This window comes from Schistocerca americana, chromosome X (assembly GCF_021461395.2).
Source record: "Schistocerca americana isolate TAMUIC-IGC-003095 chromosome X, iqSchAmer2.1, whole genome shotgun sequence".
NCBI lineage: Eukaryota > Metazoa > Arthropoda > Insecta > Orthoptera > Acrididae > Schistocerca > Schistocerca americana.
In genome coordinates, this window is record NC_060130.1 from 622,942,269 (window position 1) to 622,966,143 (window position 23,875).

General features: G+C 36.6%; 1 protein-coding gene across 1 annotated transcript; it reads right to left on the bottom strand.

The window, feature by feature from the left end:
- Positions 1-747: 747 nt before the first annotated feature.
- LOC124556535 (transcription factor IIIA-like) lies at positions 748-23,756 on the bottom strand. Its single transcript, XM_047130489.1, has 4 exons — positions 23,308-23,756; positions 7,887-8,007; positions 3,929-4,069; positions 748-2,284 (listed from the first exon to the last, which is right to left on the bottom strand). The coding sequence occupies exons 1-4, from the start codon at positions 23,627-23,629 to the stop codon at positions 1,552-1,554; spliced, it is 1,317 nt and encodes a 438-aa protein (XP_046986445.1). The 5' UTR covers positions 23,630-23,756; the 3' UTR covers positions 748-1,551.
- Positions 23,757-23,875: the final 119 nt, after the last annotated feature.

Below are 23,875 nucleotides of genomic sequence, written 5' to 3' on the forward strand. Positions count from 1 at the left end.
GCAAATGATCATTGCATAGCAAGGGGAGAACCGCAGTGGTAATTACCCCAGAATGGCCTTTGATATTTGCGTGCTGGGTACATATAACCTGGAGTCGTGAGCTCAACTCCTGCGCACCACCATCAATGAGGGTGTAGCTTTGATAATGTCAGCCATTTGTGCTGAAAAAATGTCAAGAAAATCAAACAAATATCGGCCGAAGAACTCTAGACAGAAGTCAAAAGGCAATTTGACAAGTGGCCAAAAAAAGCCTTAAATTTGTATTCCTATTATTCTATACTGACAACTACTCTAATTATCGAATAAAAATGCCCCACAATTGAAAAAAATCTGAAAATCGCCCGCAGTTAGAGGTTTAAGAAAAGGAATTTCTCACCAACAAAGGAACAGCTGACATTTGATGCAATGTGCTGGATAATGAATGGATGCAAAACTTCCACCAATCAATCCAGTGAGAAAACAATGAACAGCACAGTAACTATGCTTACCATTAAAGATATATTTACATTAAAACAATATTTATTTTTAACTTCCATATTTTTGTACCAGGTCGTCATTTTTCCAGTATTAACGCATAAAGATTAAAAAAGAAGGTAACATTAACATTCATACAAGAAAAATAAAAGCATCTAATATCTTACAAAACAATATAGTAATTTAAAAAAAAAACACACATTTAAAATATGTTACAAATCTCCAAGCTGCAATGTTTGAAGCACATAGTGAGATTCTTAAGTATGATCTCCATAAATCTGTTTGTAAATAGTTAATTAAAATTCCAACATTATACAAATTTAACTTCATTCCTTGCAATAATTATATAAAAAATTCTTTGTGCTAAATAAAAGCAGTTACTGTACATTTTTTCAGTTGCTAGGTTATGCATTAGCTACATTAAAAGTTTGTTTAAATAATATACCTTTTTTAAAAAGGTTTTACATTAAAATACCTGTTAACAGAAATATCCACAGCTTGGCAAATATATGCTAATTGAAGCATGGCCTCTTGAATTTTACCACTAATGTACCTTTTCTAAAAAGGAGAAATGACTTTTGAAGTGACTCCCAAAAAACTAACTACCAAATTGGGCACTGTGGCAATGCATTATTAATACTGCATGCAGTAATGCACTCTAAGTTGTGAAAAATAACAGATAAACAGATGTCTACCACCACTTGTGTAGGTGCTGGTGTGAAGTAACACTTTCCACAGAACATTAATTGAACAGAAACCTATGATCATACAATAATCATCTTATGCCATCATTGCATTTTGTGTGATAATATAATCTTAAATGACGGCAGACCATTTGATAGCACCATTTACATCCTGGTGCAGGGCACCATCCATTATTAACAGCAGAAATAAAATTTTTTACTGTCAATATACAAGAAACCCCCAATCTGATCATGTTAAGATTTTTTGTAAGAAAATCACATCAAGATTTTTAAATATTTTTATCCAGTCACAAAACCTTTAACACTTCTCTGGGGGTATAAATACTGCATGCAGTCTTAACTGACTGTTAAAAACCACCACTTACACTGTCGTCTACAGTTCCATATATCGTGGCTGAGAAAGGTTTAGTGGAGTAGTAGCACTTTCAGAATCAAAATTTTCAACTTCCTTTGCTTTGGATAGCTGCATGAGAGCCATTGCTCCCATCCATTTCAAATTATCATCTGGTTGGTTACTGGGAGCTTGCCAAACTAAATACCCATCATCTGCTGGAAACTGTTCACCTTCCCTTGCAGCCAACATTAACACCGTTGGCCTCAACTGGTTGGCATCATGGCACGCTTTCATTGGCCTCAGCTCTTCAAACATACTGGCAGTACAATCATCTCTGTCATTCCACTGGATTGGTTGAGCCAATTCATTCTTTACCCCCCACAGAGCTTGATCTCTACATGCTTCTCGCAACCATCTCTTCTTTGGTTGTTCAACTCTAATGTCACTGTTCTTCCGTATTTTGCAGGTTTCATGGGAGTACAGTTCACCATTGCCATTTAAAGTTGCAGAATCTGAGTTCACATCTAATTTAAAATTCTGCTTCACATCTCCTGGGATGCAACTTCTAATACAAGTTTGCTCAACATTAATGGTGGCTCTCTGAATGCTAGTTTTTTTATGTTGAACATTTTCTTGTTCCATTACTGTTACCAGGCCTTTACGAATTTTTAACTTCTTGCAAGACAAACTGCCGTTTTCCACATCATTCCTCTTTGCCTTGTTCCTCCTTTCTGGTTTCTTTGGTGTTCTGTCTTCTCTCTCCTTCCGATACCTTAAACAAAAGTCACTTCTTTTAACATTTCAAAACTATGGAGGTCGTGAGTGAAACTTCTACAGACAACATTTAATAACAGCTGGGAAAAACAGTATTTTGCATTTCCCAGAAAAATGCAAAAGACAAACCTGAATAAACGGAAAAGGACAAAAATTTAAAGCAGTTACATTAAATATAGAGTAACAACTATTTTTAGTAGAAACTGTTGTGCCAGTAATATGGTTCATTAAAAAATTAATCTGAAGTAACTGAATAATCAAATATTTAACTGTATTGGGAGCATAAAATTCTGTTTTGTCAATATTCCTGATAAAGACACAGTTTTAGCCAATAACATATTTGCCTTTAAGCTCATGTCACAAAGATACATCTCCCCCCCCCCCCCCCTCCTTCTCCCATTTCATTGCTTATGATTTAGTTTTGTTTTTCATAATTGTGGTACCATTTGTCATTTATTTGCATTCAATTGTTATTTCATACATTTCACCTGCTCCAGTATAGCAACACGACAGACGTTTAATGACATTTATTACTTAAACAGTTGCCACATTTCAAACGGACTAAGCCAGTTTTTAACATTATGATGAAGAATGGAAAATATGTTAGTGTCAATATATCCTGCACAGAGTAACATTTGACAACACACTTCACATTAACAAATAAATATCCACAATATATTCCGTAGAGTTTGTACTGATTTGAAACATCCTGGCAGGTTAAAATTTTGTGCCACATGAGGACTCACACCCAGAAGTAAAGTCATGACGGTAAGTCTTGAGTCATTTCTGGACATTTCAGTCAGCAGAGCATCTGCCAGCAGAAAAGCAGAAGTTTCAGGTTTGAATCCCATTCTGATATATAGTTTTAACCTGCAAGGTTTTAGAGATATCCTGAAAGCATCTAAACAGAGCAAAAATTTGAATAACTCACTGGAGCTAAACAGTAATGATTACTTTTGCACCATTGCTTACTCGTATTTCAGTAATGAAAACTAAATTCACCCATAAATTTATTTTCTATCTTATATAATTTCTTCATTTATTATTTTGTACACTATGTATGCCATAACTTTTCTTTTACTGATCTCTGCCTGTTTTAACTGAACCTTTTATCAGCTCATTTTTCTGCTCCATAATTGCGTGTGTCATTCCATCCAGTTTCCAATGACTGATCTTAATTCAGATTTGATCTGTAGATAACATTAGCATAGTATTCAGTTGCAATGTGTCAGAATGAACCCAACCTGCAATCATCTGCACTGTGTATTACATATCATTCTGTGCTTTTGCAATAATGACATTTTCATAAAAACATAACTTTAACCAAACCAAATAGGTGGCAATTTCAGCCATATCTGTAATGTTGTTCCATTTATCTTTCTTCAATCCAAATCTCCATACAATGAGAGTAATTTGGCTTCTCATATATTAAAACAAAACTGAGTGGTATCTTTCAGACGAACCTGCTTCTGTTATACATGATCAACTTTTCCACCATGAGTGTACGACTTCAGTTTGAAAACTAGCTGTTCAAGATATTGGTACATGTAAATAGTGGAAAATAACGGAAAGTTTTTTTCATTGAACTAAGCAACATAATTAGCAAAAAATGTGGAGAAAAAATTTTTGAAGATAGTCTCACCTTTCAAGCCAGCGAAGAACGTCACTTGACTGTTCTGGATTACACGTAACAGGCCGCAGTACAAAATCATCGCTTCGGTGGAGTGTTGCATTCGGATGTTCAGGGCAGTGGCGATTTGCATGAGTGAATCTAATTGTGCACCTGTTTAAATACAAGAAAATTATGAAGCATTGCCAATGGCAGATTTTACAAGTTTGTTTATAGGTCCTGACCTGAAACTATGGGTTGGTAATAACGTAACAGTGACCACAATTAGTTGAAAAGATTTGGTATTGTTAGACGATACCATCACTGAGTCCAATAATACACTTTAACCTTTGTGCTATCCCCTAGGTCAATATAAAACCAAATGGCCCATTTGTAGCTCAGCAGGAAAGCCAACTGCATGCAGTATTTACAAAATGCATTGGATGGGAGTGTATGTAATCTATGACTGATGTTACACGAGATTTTTACAAACCATTCTTGAAGACGACTCTTCAGCAACAACAGACCACAAATATTGTTGCATGGTATTAATCTTATATCCTTATATTGTCTTGAGCAATTTTACTTTCAATGCAGAGCTATCCTGTGATGTAGCTGTACAACCCCCCCCCCCCCCTCCCCCACATGCACACACACAAACAAATTGTGATGTCCCAACCTGAACACATCGACTTTCTAAATAAAGTTTATCCCCTTAGATAATCCCACCCTAATTGTACATGAAGACTCACCGTCTGTCATTAAGAAACTCTAACTGGCAGTGGAATAATGTTTAGGTGAAAATTGCACTTTTTTCACATAGCTCCTGGTTATAAATCTTACATTGTCGCCATCTTTCCAAAGATCAGATTTCATTCCAGAATTATGACGCTGAATGGTTGGCAAAATGAGCAGTTATTGCTGCCATTATCCCTTTGCTGGATTTTTCCACCCACAAATTTGTGTTGCTGTGAATGTAACTAAGCATTAGAGGGTGCCGAAAATGGTGAAGACAATATACGAGGGCAGTTCAATAAGTAATGCAACACATTTTTTTTCTCGGCCAATTTTGGTTGAAAAAAACTGGAAATTTCTTGTGGAATATTTTCAAACATTCCCGCTTCGTCTCGTATAGTTTCATTGACTTCCGACAGGTGGCAGCGCTGTACGGAGGTGTTACAATGGCGTCTGTAACGGATGTGCGTTGCAAACAACGGGCAGTGATCGAGTTTCTTTTGGCGGAAAACCAGGGCATCTCAGATATTCATAGGCGCTTGCAGAATGTCTACGGTGATCTGGCAGTGGACAAAAGCACGGTGAGTCGTTGGGCAAAGCGTGTGTCATCATCGCCGCAAGGTCAAGCAAGATTGTCTGATCTCCCATGTGCAGGCTGTGACTCCTGCAATGGCGGAGCGTGCGAACACACTCGTTCGAGATGATCGACGGATCACCATCAAACAACTCAGTGCTCAACTTGACATCTCTGTTGGTAGTGCTGTCACAATTGTTCACCAGTTGGGATATTCAAAGGTTTGTTCCCGCTGGGTCCCTCGTTGTCTAACCGAACACCATAAAGAGCAAAGGAGAACCATCTGTGCGGAATTGCTTGTTCGTCATGTGGCTGAGGGTGACAATTTCTTGTCAAAGATTGTTACAGGCGATGAAACATGGGTTCATCACTTCGAACCTGAAACAAAACGGCAATCAATGGAGTGGCGCCACACCCACTCCCCTACCAAGAAAAAGTTTAAAGCCATACCCTCAGCCAGTAAAGTCATGGTTACAGCCTTCTGGGACGCTGAAGGGGTTATTCTGTTCGATGTCCTTCCCCATGGTCAAACGATCAACTCTGAAGTGTATTGTGCTACTCTTCAGAAATTGAAGAAACGACTTCAGCGTGTTCGTAGGCACAAAAATCTGAACGAACTTCTCCTTCTTCATGACAACGCAAGACCTCACACAAGTCTTCGCACCCGAGAGGAGCTCACGAAACTTCAGTGGACTGTTCTTCCTCATGCACCCTACAGCCCCGATCTCGCACCGTCGGATTTCCATATGTTTGGCCCAATGAAGGACGCAATCCGTGGGAGGCACTACGCGGATGATGAAGTTATTGATGCAGTACGACGTTGGCTCCGACATCGACCAGTGGAATGGTACCGTGCAGGCATACAGGCCCTCATTTCAAGGTGGCGTAAGGCCGTAGCATTGAATGGAGATTACGTTGAAAAATAGTGTTGTGTAGCTAAAAGATTGGGGAATAACCTGGTGTATTTCAATGCTGAATAAAACAACCCCTGTTTCAGAAAAAAAATGTGTTGCATTACTTATTGAACTGCCCTCGTATATTCCAACAATTTTCACTTTCAATAATTTATTTTTCCAACTGCCAAGGCATCTTCCATTATCCTGTTTAAAGAATTTATTGTGCATTCCAAACATTTTCTCACTTATGTGTTCATCCAGTTGTTCCAGAAAGCTTGTGAAGTGTTTGCGAGGTATTGCTTTACTTTTTTCAGCTTAGAAAACAGTGACCACATAAAATTAACATTTTTTTGTGCAGGCTCACTGGTTTCTACTTACTACTATAATTGTTTTTTTTCTTTCTAGCATGAAGTGGTGAACAGATATCTCAGTCATTGCAATTGGCACACGAAATTGGTTGAATACTTTTTAAATGACCCAAACATTCATTTTCACATTTGGTTTTGTTAGTTATCAATAAAACAGGCACCCATCTTGCATAAAGATTACCCCTGGTTAACCTTTCATGTAGAATCTATTTTACTCTTTCAGATGCGCTTATGACATAAGCTGTTTCATACATTCTCATCACCAATTGTCCAACAACAAATTTGAGAGTAGATTTTTACATACAGTTGCAGTTTTAGAATATTCTTCACGTTGCTCATCTTCGAGAGAAATATAGCAGATTTGAACGCAGCTATCAATTTCTTAATTATTGAAAATGAAGGCCTTAACACCTGAAAAAGCTCCAGAAACTATGAAATTATGTTGGTGATAAACCATCCAAAATAAGGAATATGATAATGACAAGGAATTCCAATTTGCCCATTTGGAAAGAAAGTTTGTAAGTATTACAAAAAGGTAAAGAAACAAAACTAATCCACAAATCAAATTAACACTGTTCTTTTACCACATAAAAGGAACAAAATAATACAAAACTTTGTTGCTGTCAATATCACCTCCATGCTATGTTAAAAACTCATTTTATGCTTGTAGTTGTAGCAACAAACGATGTATACGATTTCAGTGAATAAGAGCATTGAAGACAACCCTTCTAAGCTCCCACAATGTTTATTTTCAGACGGAAAGAGACGAGACATTCATCTGATTCAGGAATTTAGGTCCACCTATTACGCAACCAACCAAGCTTTTTAGCGCCAAAACATTTTTGAATATTTGTGCTGTCATAAGCAGACTTCGCCCTCCCCTTCCCCCTCTTGTACCTTTACTATATGGACAGTGATACGGTAAGTTTCTATACAAGCTGTCACTGAATTTTATGGATTTTCGTATTTATATATGTATCAATTTTAAGTCAATCTGCAAATATTAATTAAGAACATGTATCACATTATTGTGCATGTTTCTGCAACAGATGAATCTGCAAATGAAGGCAAAAAAAATTACACTTACAGAGAGATTATTTGCTAACTCTCCAATCAACATGGCAAAACATTTTGCTGCAAATGGCAAGTTATATAATGATGTAAAGAAAGATCTACAGAATCTAAGTATAAAAAATAAGGTAATAAGAAAACAGACCCAAAATGTTTTTAGGTTTAATTTTCATTTCAATAATTATTCCTTACAACATATTTTTATTTTACAGACCAAAATTAAGATCCACATTGAAGAAGGCACGTTTTGGAGAATTTGGAATCGACAAACTAACCCATATTCATGAAATTTTATTTAATGAAATGAAAGGTCATTGATCAGATTTATAAAATTTAGCACCACTCACCCATTTTCAGAACAGACAAATGGTTTTTCTCCAGTATGCAATCGCTGATGAGTTTTGAGTTGACCACTTTGGGTGAATGCTTTTGTACAGCCTGGATAATCACACATGTAGGGCCGCTCACCTGAAATTTATTACATGTATAAACTAAGCTGCAATAGTGACACTTAAATAACTCCCTTTGGGCTGAAGGAAATAAGCTCTGGTTAATTACTGAATCAATGACATTCCATGAAGGAAAACTGTCTTGTAAAACAACTTGTAATTTTTGATTGAGGCCATGTTAAGAAATTATATTTTTATTTGCTTTAACAATGTACAAATTTCTTGTTGAAAGTGAACTTGTAGGACCTACCTTAAATCTGTGTAGTTAAACTGTCTTGGTGACAATTTCACATCCCAGTATGTAAGGATGGGAGGGGGTTGGGTGTGAGCTTTGCATTGTTAGAATTGTTTCTCCTAGGAATTTCATGCAAAGCTTCCGTATTAACAGATTCTTGTTGCTCAGTGTGTGACACACCAAGAGAGGCTGATGGTTTTATCCAACAGAGGGAACAACTCTGACCGCTTACTGATAAGATTATTATTATCATCATCATCTGTCAAGCCCCTTCTTTTAGGGTTTGGGTCACTTTTCTGGAATCACATTCATGCACAACTGCACAAGGGCTTGTATGCTACACCTTATCTGAAGATCATTTTCTTCAGCTTGTACAAGTTGTTGAAGACCGTATCCAAATCTCTACAAGCTCTTTCTTGAGTTCTGAACTACATGGCCATGTATAATTACTGAAAAGTAAAATTAAATCAAACAGTGTTTGACTATTTTGGACTACAGTTTGTGTGCTGCCTTCACAGTTGTACAAAATGAAGTGCTTATTCTGTCTTATTTATTTCATTCGTGTTCTGTAGAACCATTAGCGATAAATCGCTTGGGTGTAGAATGTGTCATTTACATAGATTTGAGACATTTGTTTATAAGGCTAGGTTGTACAATGAATAATATATTACATAGAAAATTTTTTTTACAAGAATTGTTTTTTGTAAAAAGTTGCAAATTACATTGAACAGACTTACAATAGATAAAGACCAATTCACATATTCTCATTCATAAATTCATCCAGTGAGTAAACGGTTTTACTTAGAAGATACTGTTTAAGTTGATTTTTAAAAGTAGGTGAATCAGTAACTGACATTTTTATTGCCTGAGGAAGCGCATTAAATATTTTTATGCATGAGTAGTGTACTCCTTTTTGCATCATACTTAGATTCTTTTGCTCAAGATGTAGATCATTTTTTACCCTAGTGTCATAGTTATGATACATGCTGTTCATTTCAAAAAGGAAATGGTTTTTTCACAAGAAACACATGACAGAGAAAATTTACCGAGCTACTGTTGTGAGTATTCTCAGTTCTTGGAAGACTTTCCAGCAGGAATGTCTGTAATTGACACCACACAGAATCCTAATGACTTTTCTGCGCTATGAGGATTTTGTTCGCCTTTGGCTGGTTTCCCCAGAATATAATTCCATAGGCCATCAGGGCATGAAAATAATCAAAATAGGCAGCTTTCAAAATATTTAAGTCATTGAAGGAAGCAATCGCACAAATAGCGTAAATTGCTGAGCTTATTTCTTTATATAGGTAAGGAATGTGTAAGGACCAGTTTAGATTGCTATTAACAAGTAGACCCAGGAACTTTGTTGACTCCACTCTTGCTAAATTCCTATCATTGAATTTAACATTAATCTCACCTTTGATATTTTGGCTTTTATGGAATTGAATCAATAGAGTTTTTTCAAAATTTAGTGATAATCCGTTAGAGGTAAACAAGTTAAAGGTCTCCTGAAAAATTTCATTTACAGTGATTTCAAGATTAGTATTTGTTGAATTGTCTACCAGAATCGGCATGTCATTGGCAAACAAAGTAAATTTTATATTAGCCCTTGTACACATTGGAAGGTCATTTATGAAAATAACGAAAAGTAGAGGACCCAGAATAGAGCACTGTGGGACTCCACAGTTTATTGTGCCCCAAGAAGAGGACACTGGTTCCCCATTAGTGTTGTTTACCATGACTTTCTGTTTCCGGTCCTTTCAATAGGAGGCAAGCCACATCCCTGCTTCTCCAGTTAACCAATAAAATTCTGCCTTTCTCAGAAAAATCTCATGCTTTACGCCTTAGAAAGGTCACAAAAAATTCCAGTTGGAGACATTTTATTATTGATTGATTCAAGAATTGCACTGGTGAAAGAATATGTTGCATCTTCTGCTGAGATGTTTTTCTGGAAACTGAATTGACTTTTATTGAGAATATTGTATTTACTCAGATGTTCAAGAATCCTTCTGTGCACAAGTTTCTCGAGAATCTTGGAGAAACAAGTTAAGAGTGAAATAGGACGATAACTGGTTACTTCGTTTCTGTCACCCTTCTTGTACAATGGTTTCACCACTGCATATTTACGTCTGTCAGGGACAATTGCTAGTCTCAGTGATTCATTAAAGATGTGGCACAGGACTTCACAAATGAAAATGTGTGTGTGTTTCAACACTTTGATGGAAATACCGTCAATACCAGTTGATTTTTTGTTTTTCATGGTCCTTATTATCTTCTTAATTTCCTCAAAAGTGACAGGAAGCATTTATCTGGGGTGTTGCACTAACTCCACTTCTTTGTAAAAGATTCAGAGCCTCATTTATAGAACCATTACACCCTATTTTATCCGCTGCAGTCAAAAAATGCTTGTTGAAAATTTTTGCAAAATTTTCACTGTTATCAATGATATTCCCATTATTGATAACTTCAATATTTTCTGCATCGTTTGAGTAACTACCAGTTTCTCTTTCAATAATACCCCAGATGGTTTTTATTTTGTTGCCACAATTATCTATTTCTGATTTGATGAACATATTTTTTGCCTTTATCAGAACATCATTTAAGATCTTACAGTATCTTTTATAATGAGCTCTTATTTCAGGATCATTAGTATTTCTGAGAGAAACATAAAGCAGTCTTTTAGTCCTACATGAAGGTTTTTTCCCTTTTGTGAGCCACTGTTTGCTGGTATGGCTCTGGTACTTGTTCTTTGCAGTTCTTAGAGGGAAGACAGCTTCAAAGTGGCACATAAATTCATTTATAAATAGGTTAAATTTGTCATTGACTTTCAGTGCTCTATAAATTGGACTTCAGTCAATGAGTTGAAGATAACTGTTGAAGATCATGAGATTTTCATTATTAATTACCCTAAATGACCTTTTACAGACTTTGTCCTTCTTGTGTGGGCATATATCATTGACAGTTAGCAATTGGCCATCATGATCTGAAAGACCATTTAGGACTTGTTTTACTATTGCATTGGTGTTTCTTTTCTCATCAATGAAAATATTATCTATAAGACTTGAACAGAAGTTCGTAACCCTTGTGAGGAAGTCTACCATGGGTGTGAGGTTGTGTGTTCATTATATGTAGCAGATCAGCTCTACTACTATCATAATCTAGAAAGTTAATGCTAAAGTCTCCTAACTAAGACTACAGTATTTTTATTTTTTTTAAATATATATGGGATAGAAGAGATTCGAGTTGCTTAAAGAACATACATTGCTCCCCTGATGGAGCCCTATACACTGTTACTACAATGAGTGACAGGGTCTTTGTGCTAATTTCTATACCACAAGCTTCAAAATGCTGATCAAAACAGTATTTTGTGAGCTCTAGAGATCTATACATTATATTCTTTTTTACATATATAATTACACCACCCTTCTGCACACTGTTTCTACAAAAGTGAGAGGCAATATGATAGCCATCTAGATTCAGCATATTGATACCCTTTTTTACATGGTGTTCAGTAAAACAAAGGATATTGGCATTATCAATAGCATTACTGTCACTAATACTCATTGTCAACAGTTCTAGTTTACTTCTTAGCCCCCTTATATTTTGATGGAAAATACACAGTTTGTCACATTTAGTATTGACTTTTTGAGGAAGTGAGTTGCTAGGTTTCAAGATGGGTACTTCATCACGAAAAATATTTGCACAAGGGGTTCCTCCTCATGTGCAAGTTACTAAGAATCAACAATGTAACTACAAGTTTCATCACTTGTAGGGATGCAGGACACATTTAGACAGAAGGAGTACTGTGTTCCTCCTACAGTAAATCTGAAACTTTACCAAGTTTTTTGGTATTGCATGGAATGTTCAAGGATCAGCAGAAAAACGACAGATTATACCAATCAAAATACTCTCACTCTGTTCCTGCTGATATAACTGACTGCAAAGCATGGTCAGGTGTAATGTCATGAGACCTTTTCCTAGTTTCTGATCTTGCATGGGTATTTTGATTTCAGAACAGTAAATACCATGACAGATTGTAATGGAGGACAATGACCAAAACCTACACACATCTCCAGCACACATCTCAAAGAGGTCTGTATATTTCACTGAATGCTGCTTTACATTAAGGTGCATACACACTAGCCCAACGAAGGCGAACTAATGACAGCCAATGGATTTGCTCAAATGATGGTCACCAATGTACTGGCATTCTGCCTGTCATCCTCACCAAACCAAGGTGCTGGGACAAAAAAATGTTCAAATGTGTGTGAATTCATAAGGGACCAAACTACTGAGGTCATCGGTCCCTTGACTTGCACACTACTTAAACTAAGGAGGGACACACACACACACACACACACACACACACACACACACACACACACACACACACAAAAAGTGCCCCCCCCCCCCCCCCCCCCCCCCAGGGAGGACTCTAACCTCCAGAGGGAGGGGCCGCCCAATCCGTGACATGACACCTCACACGCTGTGCGGCTGTGTTGGGACAGATTTGCCCATGTGGAGTCACAGTTTGCTGATAACATGTTGAGGTTGCTCCCATTTTGTTATCGTTATAAAGTAGTGTTTTCATAACAATTTCACCAACCAATATTATCAGTGAAGGAACGGATTTAGCATTCTTGCATGTGCAGCGTTTATTTTACTGCAAGCACCTGATCATCAGCAAAAGAAGAAACGACACTGGTGGACTGCTATTAAAAAGTAGAGGACAGTGGTGTGAGACAAAATCAATGTCTGACCTTAAAACTGAATTGGAATATAGGATATTTAATAATTTTTTTGTGAATGAGAGCTACAGACTTCAAATTATTATTGAATTTTGTAAGCCTTAAAATTTCGAAAAATGACAGCTCTTTCAAGAGAGCTGCACATACAGTAAAGAGAGTTGAACATACAGTAAAAAAGATATCCATAAAAATTCCATTTTCTTTTTCACATCATGCAAATTATTTTCTAGCAGCTCACTTCTTTCCCTCCAAGTGTTCAATCTTTTCAATTTCTTTTTACAATTGCAGCTTGCAGGGTCCCACAAACATTCCTGTTCACGATAAAACTATCTGCTTTAATGCTGCCACAGTATTCCACTCAATACTCCAATATTTATGGACACAATAAATACATACCAGTTCAACAGACACAGCAAATTGCTACTGGACTAAGGAATATTCAATCTAGTGTCCACACTAATATGAGAGCCCCAATCCCAACTCACTGCTAATGCTTTAACGTTACTGCCGGCATTCCGAACCCAGGCCAAGGCCAAAGACTTCATTGACTCGTATTTATCACCTACGCACACTAAGCAAATTTCTGCAAATGAAGCAGCTGGTTGCCATTTGTTAGGCTACAATGTGACTTAACTGTGTTGCAAAAATGAATTATCAGCAACATTTGATTTGAGCCACAGGTCAGAATTTCTGAGACACTCAAGTTCACGTGTAAATCACACGCTTCTGTAATTAACAAAATCCCCATCTGTTCCAACATCACCTTTCTAACAATGGCGAGAATGCTTTTATCTGATCACAAAAGTGAAAAGTGAGACTAGATTTCATTTAGGTAAGTACAATTTCAGCAGGTTGACGAGCTTCATACATAAAAGCCAAAGGTTTAAACCTCCATTAGAGACTCACTCTCTCTCTCTCTCACTCACTCACTCACTCACTCTCTCTCTCTCTCATTCTCTCTAGGTGAGAAGACTAACCATACAGCTACAAGAGTTAAGTGTCAGGGACTCAGACATGTGGAGATGGCACAATACAAAGTCTTCAATTGTCTCAGCATATTTCTATTTCTGTTATCAACAATTCTGGTATGCAGAAGTGCCGCAACATGATGTGTCCTGGGTTCGACTAATGTCCGAAGTAGTGCTGGAGGGAACTGACACTATGAATCTTGCAGGACTGCCCATAAATCTGCAAGAGTACGAGGGGGTCAAGATCTCTCCTGGAGAGCACGTTGCTAGGCATCCCAGATACACTCAATAATGTTAATGTCTGGGGAGCTTGATGGTCAGTGGGAGTGTTTAAACTCAGGAGAGTGCTCCTGGAGCCATTCTGTAGCAATTCTGGACGTGTGGGGTGTCGAATTGTCCTGCTGCAATTGCCTACGTCTGTCAGACTGCACAATGGACATGAGTGGATGCTGGTGATAAGGTAGGATGCTTAATGCTTACATACGTGTCACTTGTCAGAGTCATCTCTAGAAGTATCTGGTCCCATATCATTCCAACTGCACATGCCCCACCCCATTACAGAGCCTCTACTGGCTTGAACAGTCCCCTGCTGACATGCAGGGTACATGGATTCACGAAGTTGTCTCCATACCCATATACGTACACCCACTCGAGACAATTTGAAACTATACTTGTCACACCAGGCAATATGTTTCTAGTCACCAACAGTCCAATGTCAGTGTTGGCGGGCCCAGGCGAGATGTAAAGCTCTGTGTTGAGCAGTCATCAAGGGTGAACAAGTGGTCTTTTGGCTCCGAAAGTCCATATTGATGATGTTTTGTTGACTGGTTCACACACTGACACTTGTTGATGGCCTAGCATTGAAATATGCAGTAATTTGCACAAGCGCTGCACTTCTGTGACGTTTAACGATTCTCTTCAGTCGTCGTTGGTCCCGTTCTCGCAGGATCTTTTTCCAGCCACAGCGATGTCATAGATTTGATGTTTTACCAGATTTCCGATATTCATGGTAGACTCGTGCAACCGTCATACAGCATCTACCTCGGAGATGCCATATCCCATCGCTTGTGTGTCTACTACAACACCACGTTCAAACTCAGTTAAATCTTGATCTGCCATTGTAGCAGCAGTAACTGATTTAACAACTGCGCCAGACACTTGTCTTATATAGGCGTTGCTGATTGCAGCAATATAGTCTGCCTGTATACATCTCTCTGTATTTGAATATGCATCCTATACAAGTTTCTTTGGTACTTCAGTGTAAAATGACAATGGAGTGCTCCATTTCAGTGAATTTGCACCGAGTATGTATCTGCACTCTTAAGTTACATGAAAGAATGTGCTCACTTTTTGCAAAATGATAGTTTTACACTTGGGAGTATGCTAGAAATACAACAATACAACTTTCAATAAAGCATGTACACTGACATTTGCTAGGACATTTGGCCTCAAGAACAGTTCTGGAATCACATAAAACTAAATCTGAACAGTGTGTTTTCGTGATACAATACTTCACCTTAAATATGGCCAACAGCAAAATTTCGAATTCTTTAGCGAGTTCCATTCACAAGGACAAATATACAATTAAATTTCCTGTACCATGTAATACTTACATTTGATGTGCAGACACTTCATGGCATCAAACAAAAATATTATAGGGTATGAACAACTGCAATTTATTTTCTAAGTTGATGTGCAGAACTCTCTGAGAATTAAGATATTTCTCTCTCTCTCTCTCTCTCTCTCTCTCTCTCTCTCTCTCTCTCTGTGTGTGTGTGTGTGTGTGTGTGTGTGTGTGTGTGTGCGCGCGCAAACTATCAGTCTTACAGAAAAAAAAAAAAAAAAAAAAAAAAAAAAAAAAAAAAAAAAAAAAAAAAATGGACAGGACCTTTTTGTAGGAAATTTAAAGAAGGCCAATATTTTAATGGGATTAGTTCTCTAGAGGTGGTAGTTTTTGAATTATTCAAGAAAAAAATGTACAAAATTGACCTACAAATGCATTACTCTTGAATAAACCTGAAACAGTAGCCTCCAGCGAACATGTATGTGCCTATAAAATTTAACTACATTAAATTTCATCAAAAAGGCCCCATTAATGTTTTCTGTAGGACTTTTAGTTTGCACCTAGAAAGCGAGATGATGATAAAACCTCGTGTGCAATTTTTGAAGGTGGTGTGGGTTGCACACACAACCTATTGGTGAGTCACCCTATCCATGCATCAAAATACTCATTTGTGATATATAACACAGCTTTTCCAAACTGGTGCTGGAGTTTTATTTGCCCATAACAAGAAGACCATTAAATATGGAACAAACATATACTTCATGGTATACTGAAGATCAATCTGTTAACATCCAACCCATTTTCCTATTCACAAATTTTGTCTTCACCAACTTGTCTCATTTAAACTTAACCTAGACCGCCATCTATATTTTTAAATGAGATGATAAAGTTAGTAACATGTTCCACGGATCATTTTGCACAATAGATAGTAATGATGGGGAATGAGTCCTTACAAATTCACATCGCAAATTTGTACATACAATTACACGATGACATCTTTTTTCTTTCTTTCTTTTTTAAAAAAAGAAAGAAAATACGCACATGTGAGTTAGTAATTCCTACCCACCACCTTTTACACATTACAGTAATAAGATTTGTTAAGGAGAAACTTTCTCAGTTTGTCATCAAATTTTATTTTGACGCCTATAAGACATTTTATATCACTGAGTACACGACAAAAAATTTTGGTTGCAGCATTGTGCCCCTTTTTTGTGCTAAAGACAACCTTATTGTCGGATAATTAATGTCTTCTTTTTCTTTCTGGTTTTGTAATTATGTATTGTATTGCTCCTTTTTGAACTAGTTGACTGTTTACAACAAATTTCATTAGGAAATACATACACTGTGAAGCAGTACTCAGAATGTCCAACACACGCAGATGTCTACAAGATGACCCGGGTGAGCACCATGTATTATTCTCACATCACATTTTTAAGCAATGAAGACTTTCTCTCTTAAAAATGAGTTGCCCCAGCACATTATTTCATATGGAAATACTGAATGAAAATATGTAAACTTCCTAATTTGTATCTCCCGATTTGTGGCTTCCCAAGATTTGCAATTAGTCTAAGTGCAAAGTGGCTGTCCTAAGATACTTTGTAATATTAGATTAGATTAGATTAATACTAGTTCCATGGATCATGAATACGATATTTCGTAATGATGTGGAACGAGTAGAATTTTCCAATACATGACATAATTAGGTTAATTTAACAACATACTTAAGTTAATATAACAACTTTATTTTTTGTGTTTTTTGTTTTTCTTTAATTTTTTTTTTTATTTTTTAATATTTTTTTTCTTAATTTACATCTAAAAATTCCTCTATGGAGTAGAAGGAGTTGTCATTCAGAAATTCTTTTAATTTCTTCTTAAATACTTGTTGATTATCTGTCAGACTTTTGATACTATTTGGTAAGTGACCAAAGACTTTAGTGGCAGTATAATTCACGCCTTTATGTGCCAAAATTAGATTTAATATTGAATAGTGAAGATCATCCTTTCTCCTAGTATTGTAGTTATGCACACTACTATTACTTTTCAATTGGGTTTGGTTGTTAATAACAAATTTCATAAGAGTATATATACTGAGAAGCTACTGTGAATATCCCTAGCTCCTTAAATAAAAGTCTGCAGGATGATCTTGGGTGGACTCCAGCTATTATTCTGATTACACACTTTTGTGCAATAAATACTTTATTCCTCAGTGATGAATTACCCCAAAATATGATGCCATATGAAAGCAATGAGTGAAAATAGGCGTAGTAAGCTAATTTACTAAGATGTTTATCACCAAAATTTGCAATGACCCTTATTGCATAAGTAGCTGAACTCAAACGTTTCAGCAGATCATCAATGTGTTTCTTCCAATTTAATCTCTCATCAATGGACATACCTAAAAATTTGGAATATTCTACCTTAGCTTTATGCTTCTGATTAAGGTCTATATTTATTAATGGCGTCATACCATTCACTGTACGGAACTGTATGTACTGTGTCTTATCAAAATTCAGTGAGAGTCCGTTTACAAGGAACCACTTAGTAATTTTCTGAAAGACAGTATTGACAATTTCATCAGTTAATTCTTGTTTCTCAGGTGTGATTACTATACTTGTATCATCAGCAAAGAGAACTAACTTTGCCTCTTCATGAATATAGAATGGCAAGTCATTAATATATAATAAGAACAACAAAGGACCCAAGACTGACCCTTGTGGAACCCCATTCTTGATAGTTCCCCAGTTTGAGGAATGTGCTGATCTTTGCGTGTTACGAGAACTACTTATTTCAACTTTCTGCACTCTTCCAGTTAGGTACGAATTAAACCATTTGTGCACTGTCCCACTCATGCCACAATACTTGAGCTTGTCTAGCAGAATTTCATGATTTACACAATCAAAAGCCTTTGAGAGATCACAAAAAATCCCAATGGGTGGTGTTCGGTTATTCAGATCATTCAAAATTTGACTGGTGAAAGCATATATGGCATTTTCTGTTGAAAAACCTTTCTGGAAACCAAACTGACATTTTGTTAGTACTTCATTTTTACAGATATGTGAAGCTACTCTTGAATACATTACTTTCTCAAAAATTTTGGATAAAGCTGTTAGAAGGGAGATTGGACGGTAATTGTTGACATCAGATCTATCCCCCTTTTTATGCAAAGGTATAACAATAGCATATTTCAGTCTATCAGGGAAAATGCCCTGTTCCAGAGAGCTATTACACAGGTGGCTGAGAGTCTTACTTATCTGTTGAGAACAAGCTTTTAGTATTTTGCTGGAAATGCCATCAATTCCATGTGAGTTTTTGCTTTTAAGTAAGTTTATTATTTTCCTAATTTCAGAGGGAGAAGTGGGTGAGATTTCAATTGTATCAAATTGCATAGGTATGTCCTCTTCCATTAACAGCCTAGCATCTTCCAAACTCTGTGTGTGTGTGTGTGTGTGTGTGTGTGTGTGTGTGTGTGTGTGTGTGTGCGTGCGTGCGCGCGCAATATGTACCCGAAAGAATTTTGAAATTTCCATCCTATTTATTATTTCCCCACCATGTGTTATGTTTATCAATGGCGTAGGACTTCTAGATGTACAGAACTGAATATGTTGGGTCTTTTTAAAATTGATGGTGATATTATTCACGGAAAACCGGTCAATGACACTTTCAAGAACTTTGCTTACAATTTCCTTTTGTACATATGCTTGGATTGATTACAACACTAGTGTCACCTACAAAACGAACAAATTCTTCATGTTGTATAGTAGACGGAAGATTGTTTACACATATGAGGAAAATTAGTGGACATAAGACTGAACCTTTAAGAACCCCATACGTGATTTCTCCTCAGTCAGAATCATGTCAATGGACTATATTGCTTGAATTACTTTCTGCATTCTTCTGGTTAAATATGACATTATCTATTGGTTGGTTAGACCATCAATCCCATAAAAAGTTAATTTATCCAGGAGAATAGTTTGATACACACAGTCAAATGCTTAGAGGTCACAAAATACAAACTGGTGCTATTTTATTATTTAATTCTAATAAAATCTAGCAGTGCACATGTAAATGGTATTCGCAGTTGAGCAACCCATCTGAAACCCAAACTGTGACTTTCTAAGAATACTATTTTTGCCAAGGTGAGGTACTATACTAGGATACATCGTCTCAAAAAATTTTGGAGTAGAAATAGCTTGTGTGTCCATCAGTAATTATTTGTACAATTTCCTAATGAAATGCACCACAACCACAACCACCACCACCACCACCACCACCACCACCACCACCACCACAAAATGTCATACTCCTCAAAAACGCTAATAAAGCAACTGCACAAATACTTTTCAAAGAAGTTTCTCTCTAACACAGCAGGAGCGTTATCAGGCTGCATTATACCAATTTAAATGCAGGAATTTTCTTTGATTTTACTCTAACAATCATTCTGCTATTTGCAGAGAGTAATTTGGGATATAGTGAAAATTTTTTTAAATGTTCATGCTGAGAATGTCACAAATGAAACTTCCTGGCAGATTAAAACTGTGTGCTGGACCGAGACTTTAACTCAGGACCTTTGCCTTTCGCGGGCACCTGCCCGTGAAAGGCAAAGTTCCCGAGTTCGAGTCTTGGTCCGGCACACAGTTTTAATCTGCCAGAAAGTTTCATATTAGCGCACACTCCGCTGCAGAGTGAAAATCTCATTCTGGAATGTCATACATACCTAACAAATTTAGCTATTGCCCCTTCCGCAGTTGGGGAAAAAACAGATTTTTTTTACTTTATGTGCAAATTATGTACTGCACGCATTAGCCTCAACATAGTAAAAGTAAATATCCAAACACTGCATTAGAATTAGAGACAAATTGCCACATATGTTAGAATATTATATCAAACATGACATGGTTTCAGGACTTCCTGTCACCCTGATAGAGTTTCCATTCAGTGTGAATTCTTTATCTGAAGATGCTCACAACTAATCACTCCTCTATCAAATTCCATTATTTATTTGCATAATTTTGTTTGTTTTGTGTGAGTGATATTTTGGTTAGGTCTGATTGTGTGTCATGGCCAACCTAGGTGCCATAGGCTTTTGTTGGTAATTTTTGTTATGGTTTTATTCCATTCTAACTGTGATGTTTTGTCTGTTGGATATTTATGGAAGGTCGGTAGCATATTAAATAATGTAGTGTATAAACTATTTAGATTTTTGAGTTGTTGCGGTTTTGGTTCCACTTTTCAGAGTTTTAAGCATTGGGTTTTTTGGTATTAAAAGCTCCAGTTGAGTTGACATATGTAAAGAGAAATGTCCGATTCCACTTTTTGGGGATGTAGGTGTTGGTTTTTTGGTATCTATAGTTGCAGTTTAGCTATATATGTGAAGGTAAATGTCCTATGCCTGTGGTTTTGTTGGTGTAGTGGAATGCTATAATTTAGATTTTTAGATATTATTTGTTTTAGGATTGTGCAGTGTTTTTTTTTTTATTGTTGTATACTTAGCTTGTCCCCGTGCTAGCCCCCAATTTTCTGCGGCTGTCCTGTTAGCTTTATTTTATTTTTGGAGTGAGACATTGTGCCATTTTGTTCACAATTTGTTGCGTGTGTGTGGGCGCGTGTGGCCCCTTGAGTTTTGACATCATTGTCACAATACTATATACTGTGGAACTAGCTATTTATGCCATATTAATGACTTTGTGGTTCAAAGCAAATGGAGGGAACCTGATGCTTCTATGACGCCAATAACACTTACTTGAAATTTAAAGGCAACTTATACTGCTTCAATATATGTTTTAACTTCTACTACTCCAATATTTGTTTTAGAAAAGTTGAGTTTTCTCAAGTACTGCATTTTTTAGCTGTGTCACTGTTCTTTCCAGGGTATGATATGTTTAGAGTGATTAGGATGTACTATCAAGAGACATTACTGAGCATAAATTTTTTAAGAATTCTAATATTCAAACACCTAAATCCTTCAGGAGCACTCATACCGCCACCCACATCACGCACCCATTTGTAAAACCTGTACAATTTTCGGAATTAATTTAATGTCAATAGTTGTAGTTTCACTGCTAAACGAATATTCTAATTACGTACTTTATTAACTGCACAATTATGTCACCTGTTTATAACCACATTAATTACTTTCTTTGTCAGCAGCTGAAGGTTTGATACAAATTTTTCTCAAGTTAACAACATGAGAAGAGTTGTGTGGAACACTTATCTATAGTGTAGTCCAAAATCTACGTTTGGTTGAATGAGAATCTGGTTGCAAGTTAACACAGCAAACAAATGTGAATGTGAAAGAAGGGCTGTGATGATAAACAGACCTGTCACTACATTCCCTCTGTATTCATCATTATTTCCATTGCAAAACCCTAATGTCAATATCTATTGCATAAAAAGTCTGAGTATATTGTTGCATAGTATGGAGGTCTACATATATGAAAAGTGGATGGTTGCAAGTCACTAACTTTAAAGTAGGAGAATCATTACCAGACAATACTTTTTATGACATCAGGACTGTTTCTAGAAACAGACTTCATTATTTACCTTCTATGGTCCGTCAAATTAGACAAGATTCTTTAGTGATGTGTTGGAATCTGAGCTACAGTCTAGTATATGAAAATGATTTTAGCCTTTTGAAAAGCCATATTTAAACTTAACTTCTATTCTCTTTAATTTACAGATAAACATACTGAAGCAACAGGTTGGTTGATGCACTAAAACTCTGAACAGCAGATGCAATTTTAGCAGATGTCGTAACTTCTTAGGATGAAAGTACTCCGACACTTGGCCCACAAGTTTTCAAATCATTGCTCATCATTTTCAATATCAAGCACACAATGCAACAACTTTTACAGAGTCAGCACTTGGGCAGTTTATTATAATCTTCCTCTTCAAATTTAATTTATTTTGATATGATTATGTGCCTCTTTACACAGCTGTCCGTCATATTGGGCAGGATACCTGCAGCTAAGACGTACCTGCAAACATGTTGCAAGTTGTTTCTGTTTTACACAACTGTATCAAAGCCGACTTCTAGTTACAGATAGTCACACCATTTACTTCAAAAGCTTACATCCACTTCTGAGATTATAAGCATATATAAATAGTCATGAAGTACAAACTTGTCCGATACTTTTTATATTTCTGCAGAGAGGAAAATCATGTACACTTGTTGCCACGTATATAAAGTGGGCCTAACTTTAATTTTAATTTATGTCAGCGTATACAGTTTGCTAGTATTTAATATAGATAATGTAACCAAATATCCTAGGAACCTCTTGAGTCTTATCCAAATAACGTGGTCAATTTCTGGGCAGCCTTGCAGAAGTAATAGCACAGTAAAAAGTATCTAGGGATTGTTCAATTACAATTGCATTTCACAGCTACTTACATAGCTTCAGTGCACTAATCAGAATATATTGCAATGTGATTAATAAATCCAATGTGAAATTACATTAAGAGAAAAAAGTGTTAAGTTTACTTTGACAAATTTCGAAATATTAGCAGCAAATTATTTCCAGTCCCCATGTGAAATGCATAGCTACAGTAAAGTTGTCAACAAAGAATTTTGACAATATGTAGTTTTCCTGATGTCATGCAAGCCATCATTCATTAATCGTCGTAGTTATGTGTGTCACATGCGATTAACATTTTTTTTGCAACCCCCCTAAGTAAAACCAAAGCTTAATACTGGAAAGGTTTCTTACATTGCCGGGATCGTTATATTTTTAATTGTTTTCTTTTCCGCTAATCTAAATGAAGAATTAGTTTAGACAAATCACTGACAACTCCATATAAACACAGAAATTACCTGTGTGTGTCCTTAGATGTGCTTGGAGAGATTTCTCTCTAGGAAACACCCTATTACAAAATCGACATTTTATAGCGCTCGGTGATGTTGAACCTTCATATATTAAGTTTGTTATCGTATCTGCCCTTGGCCTCCCTCTTTTGCTCTCATGTCTCGTGGCCAGTTCTGATGAGGAGCTGCACGAGCTAGTAGGACTAAGCTCGATTTTTGGACCATCTCCACTCCAGCTCCAGTTCCAGCTATATGTATCATTAGTAACTATTTCATTGTAATTCAAAACATCATCACCATTTGATACATTGCCAGTGGTATTCAGCGGCATTTTGATGCACAAGACACAATTACACCTTGTTCACTTCCACCATGTACAACACGAATCATACTACTCTTGCCGCCAATTACTGTTTACAAATTTACGCGCGTTTCTCTTGCCGCTCCTATTGGCTATTTTGGAATGGAAGTAGTTTGTTACGAAAACATCGTAGAAAATTGAGGTATCGAACTCCAAACAAAATTCTATTCTCTAATAGACAATAGTCAGCTTCAAGTGAAACAATGTTACATCAGT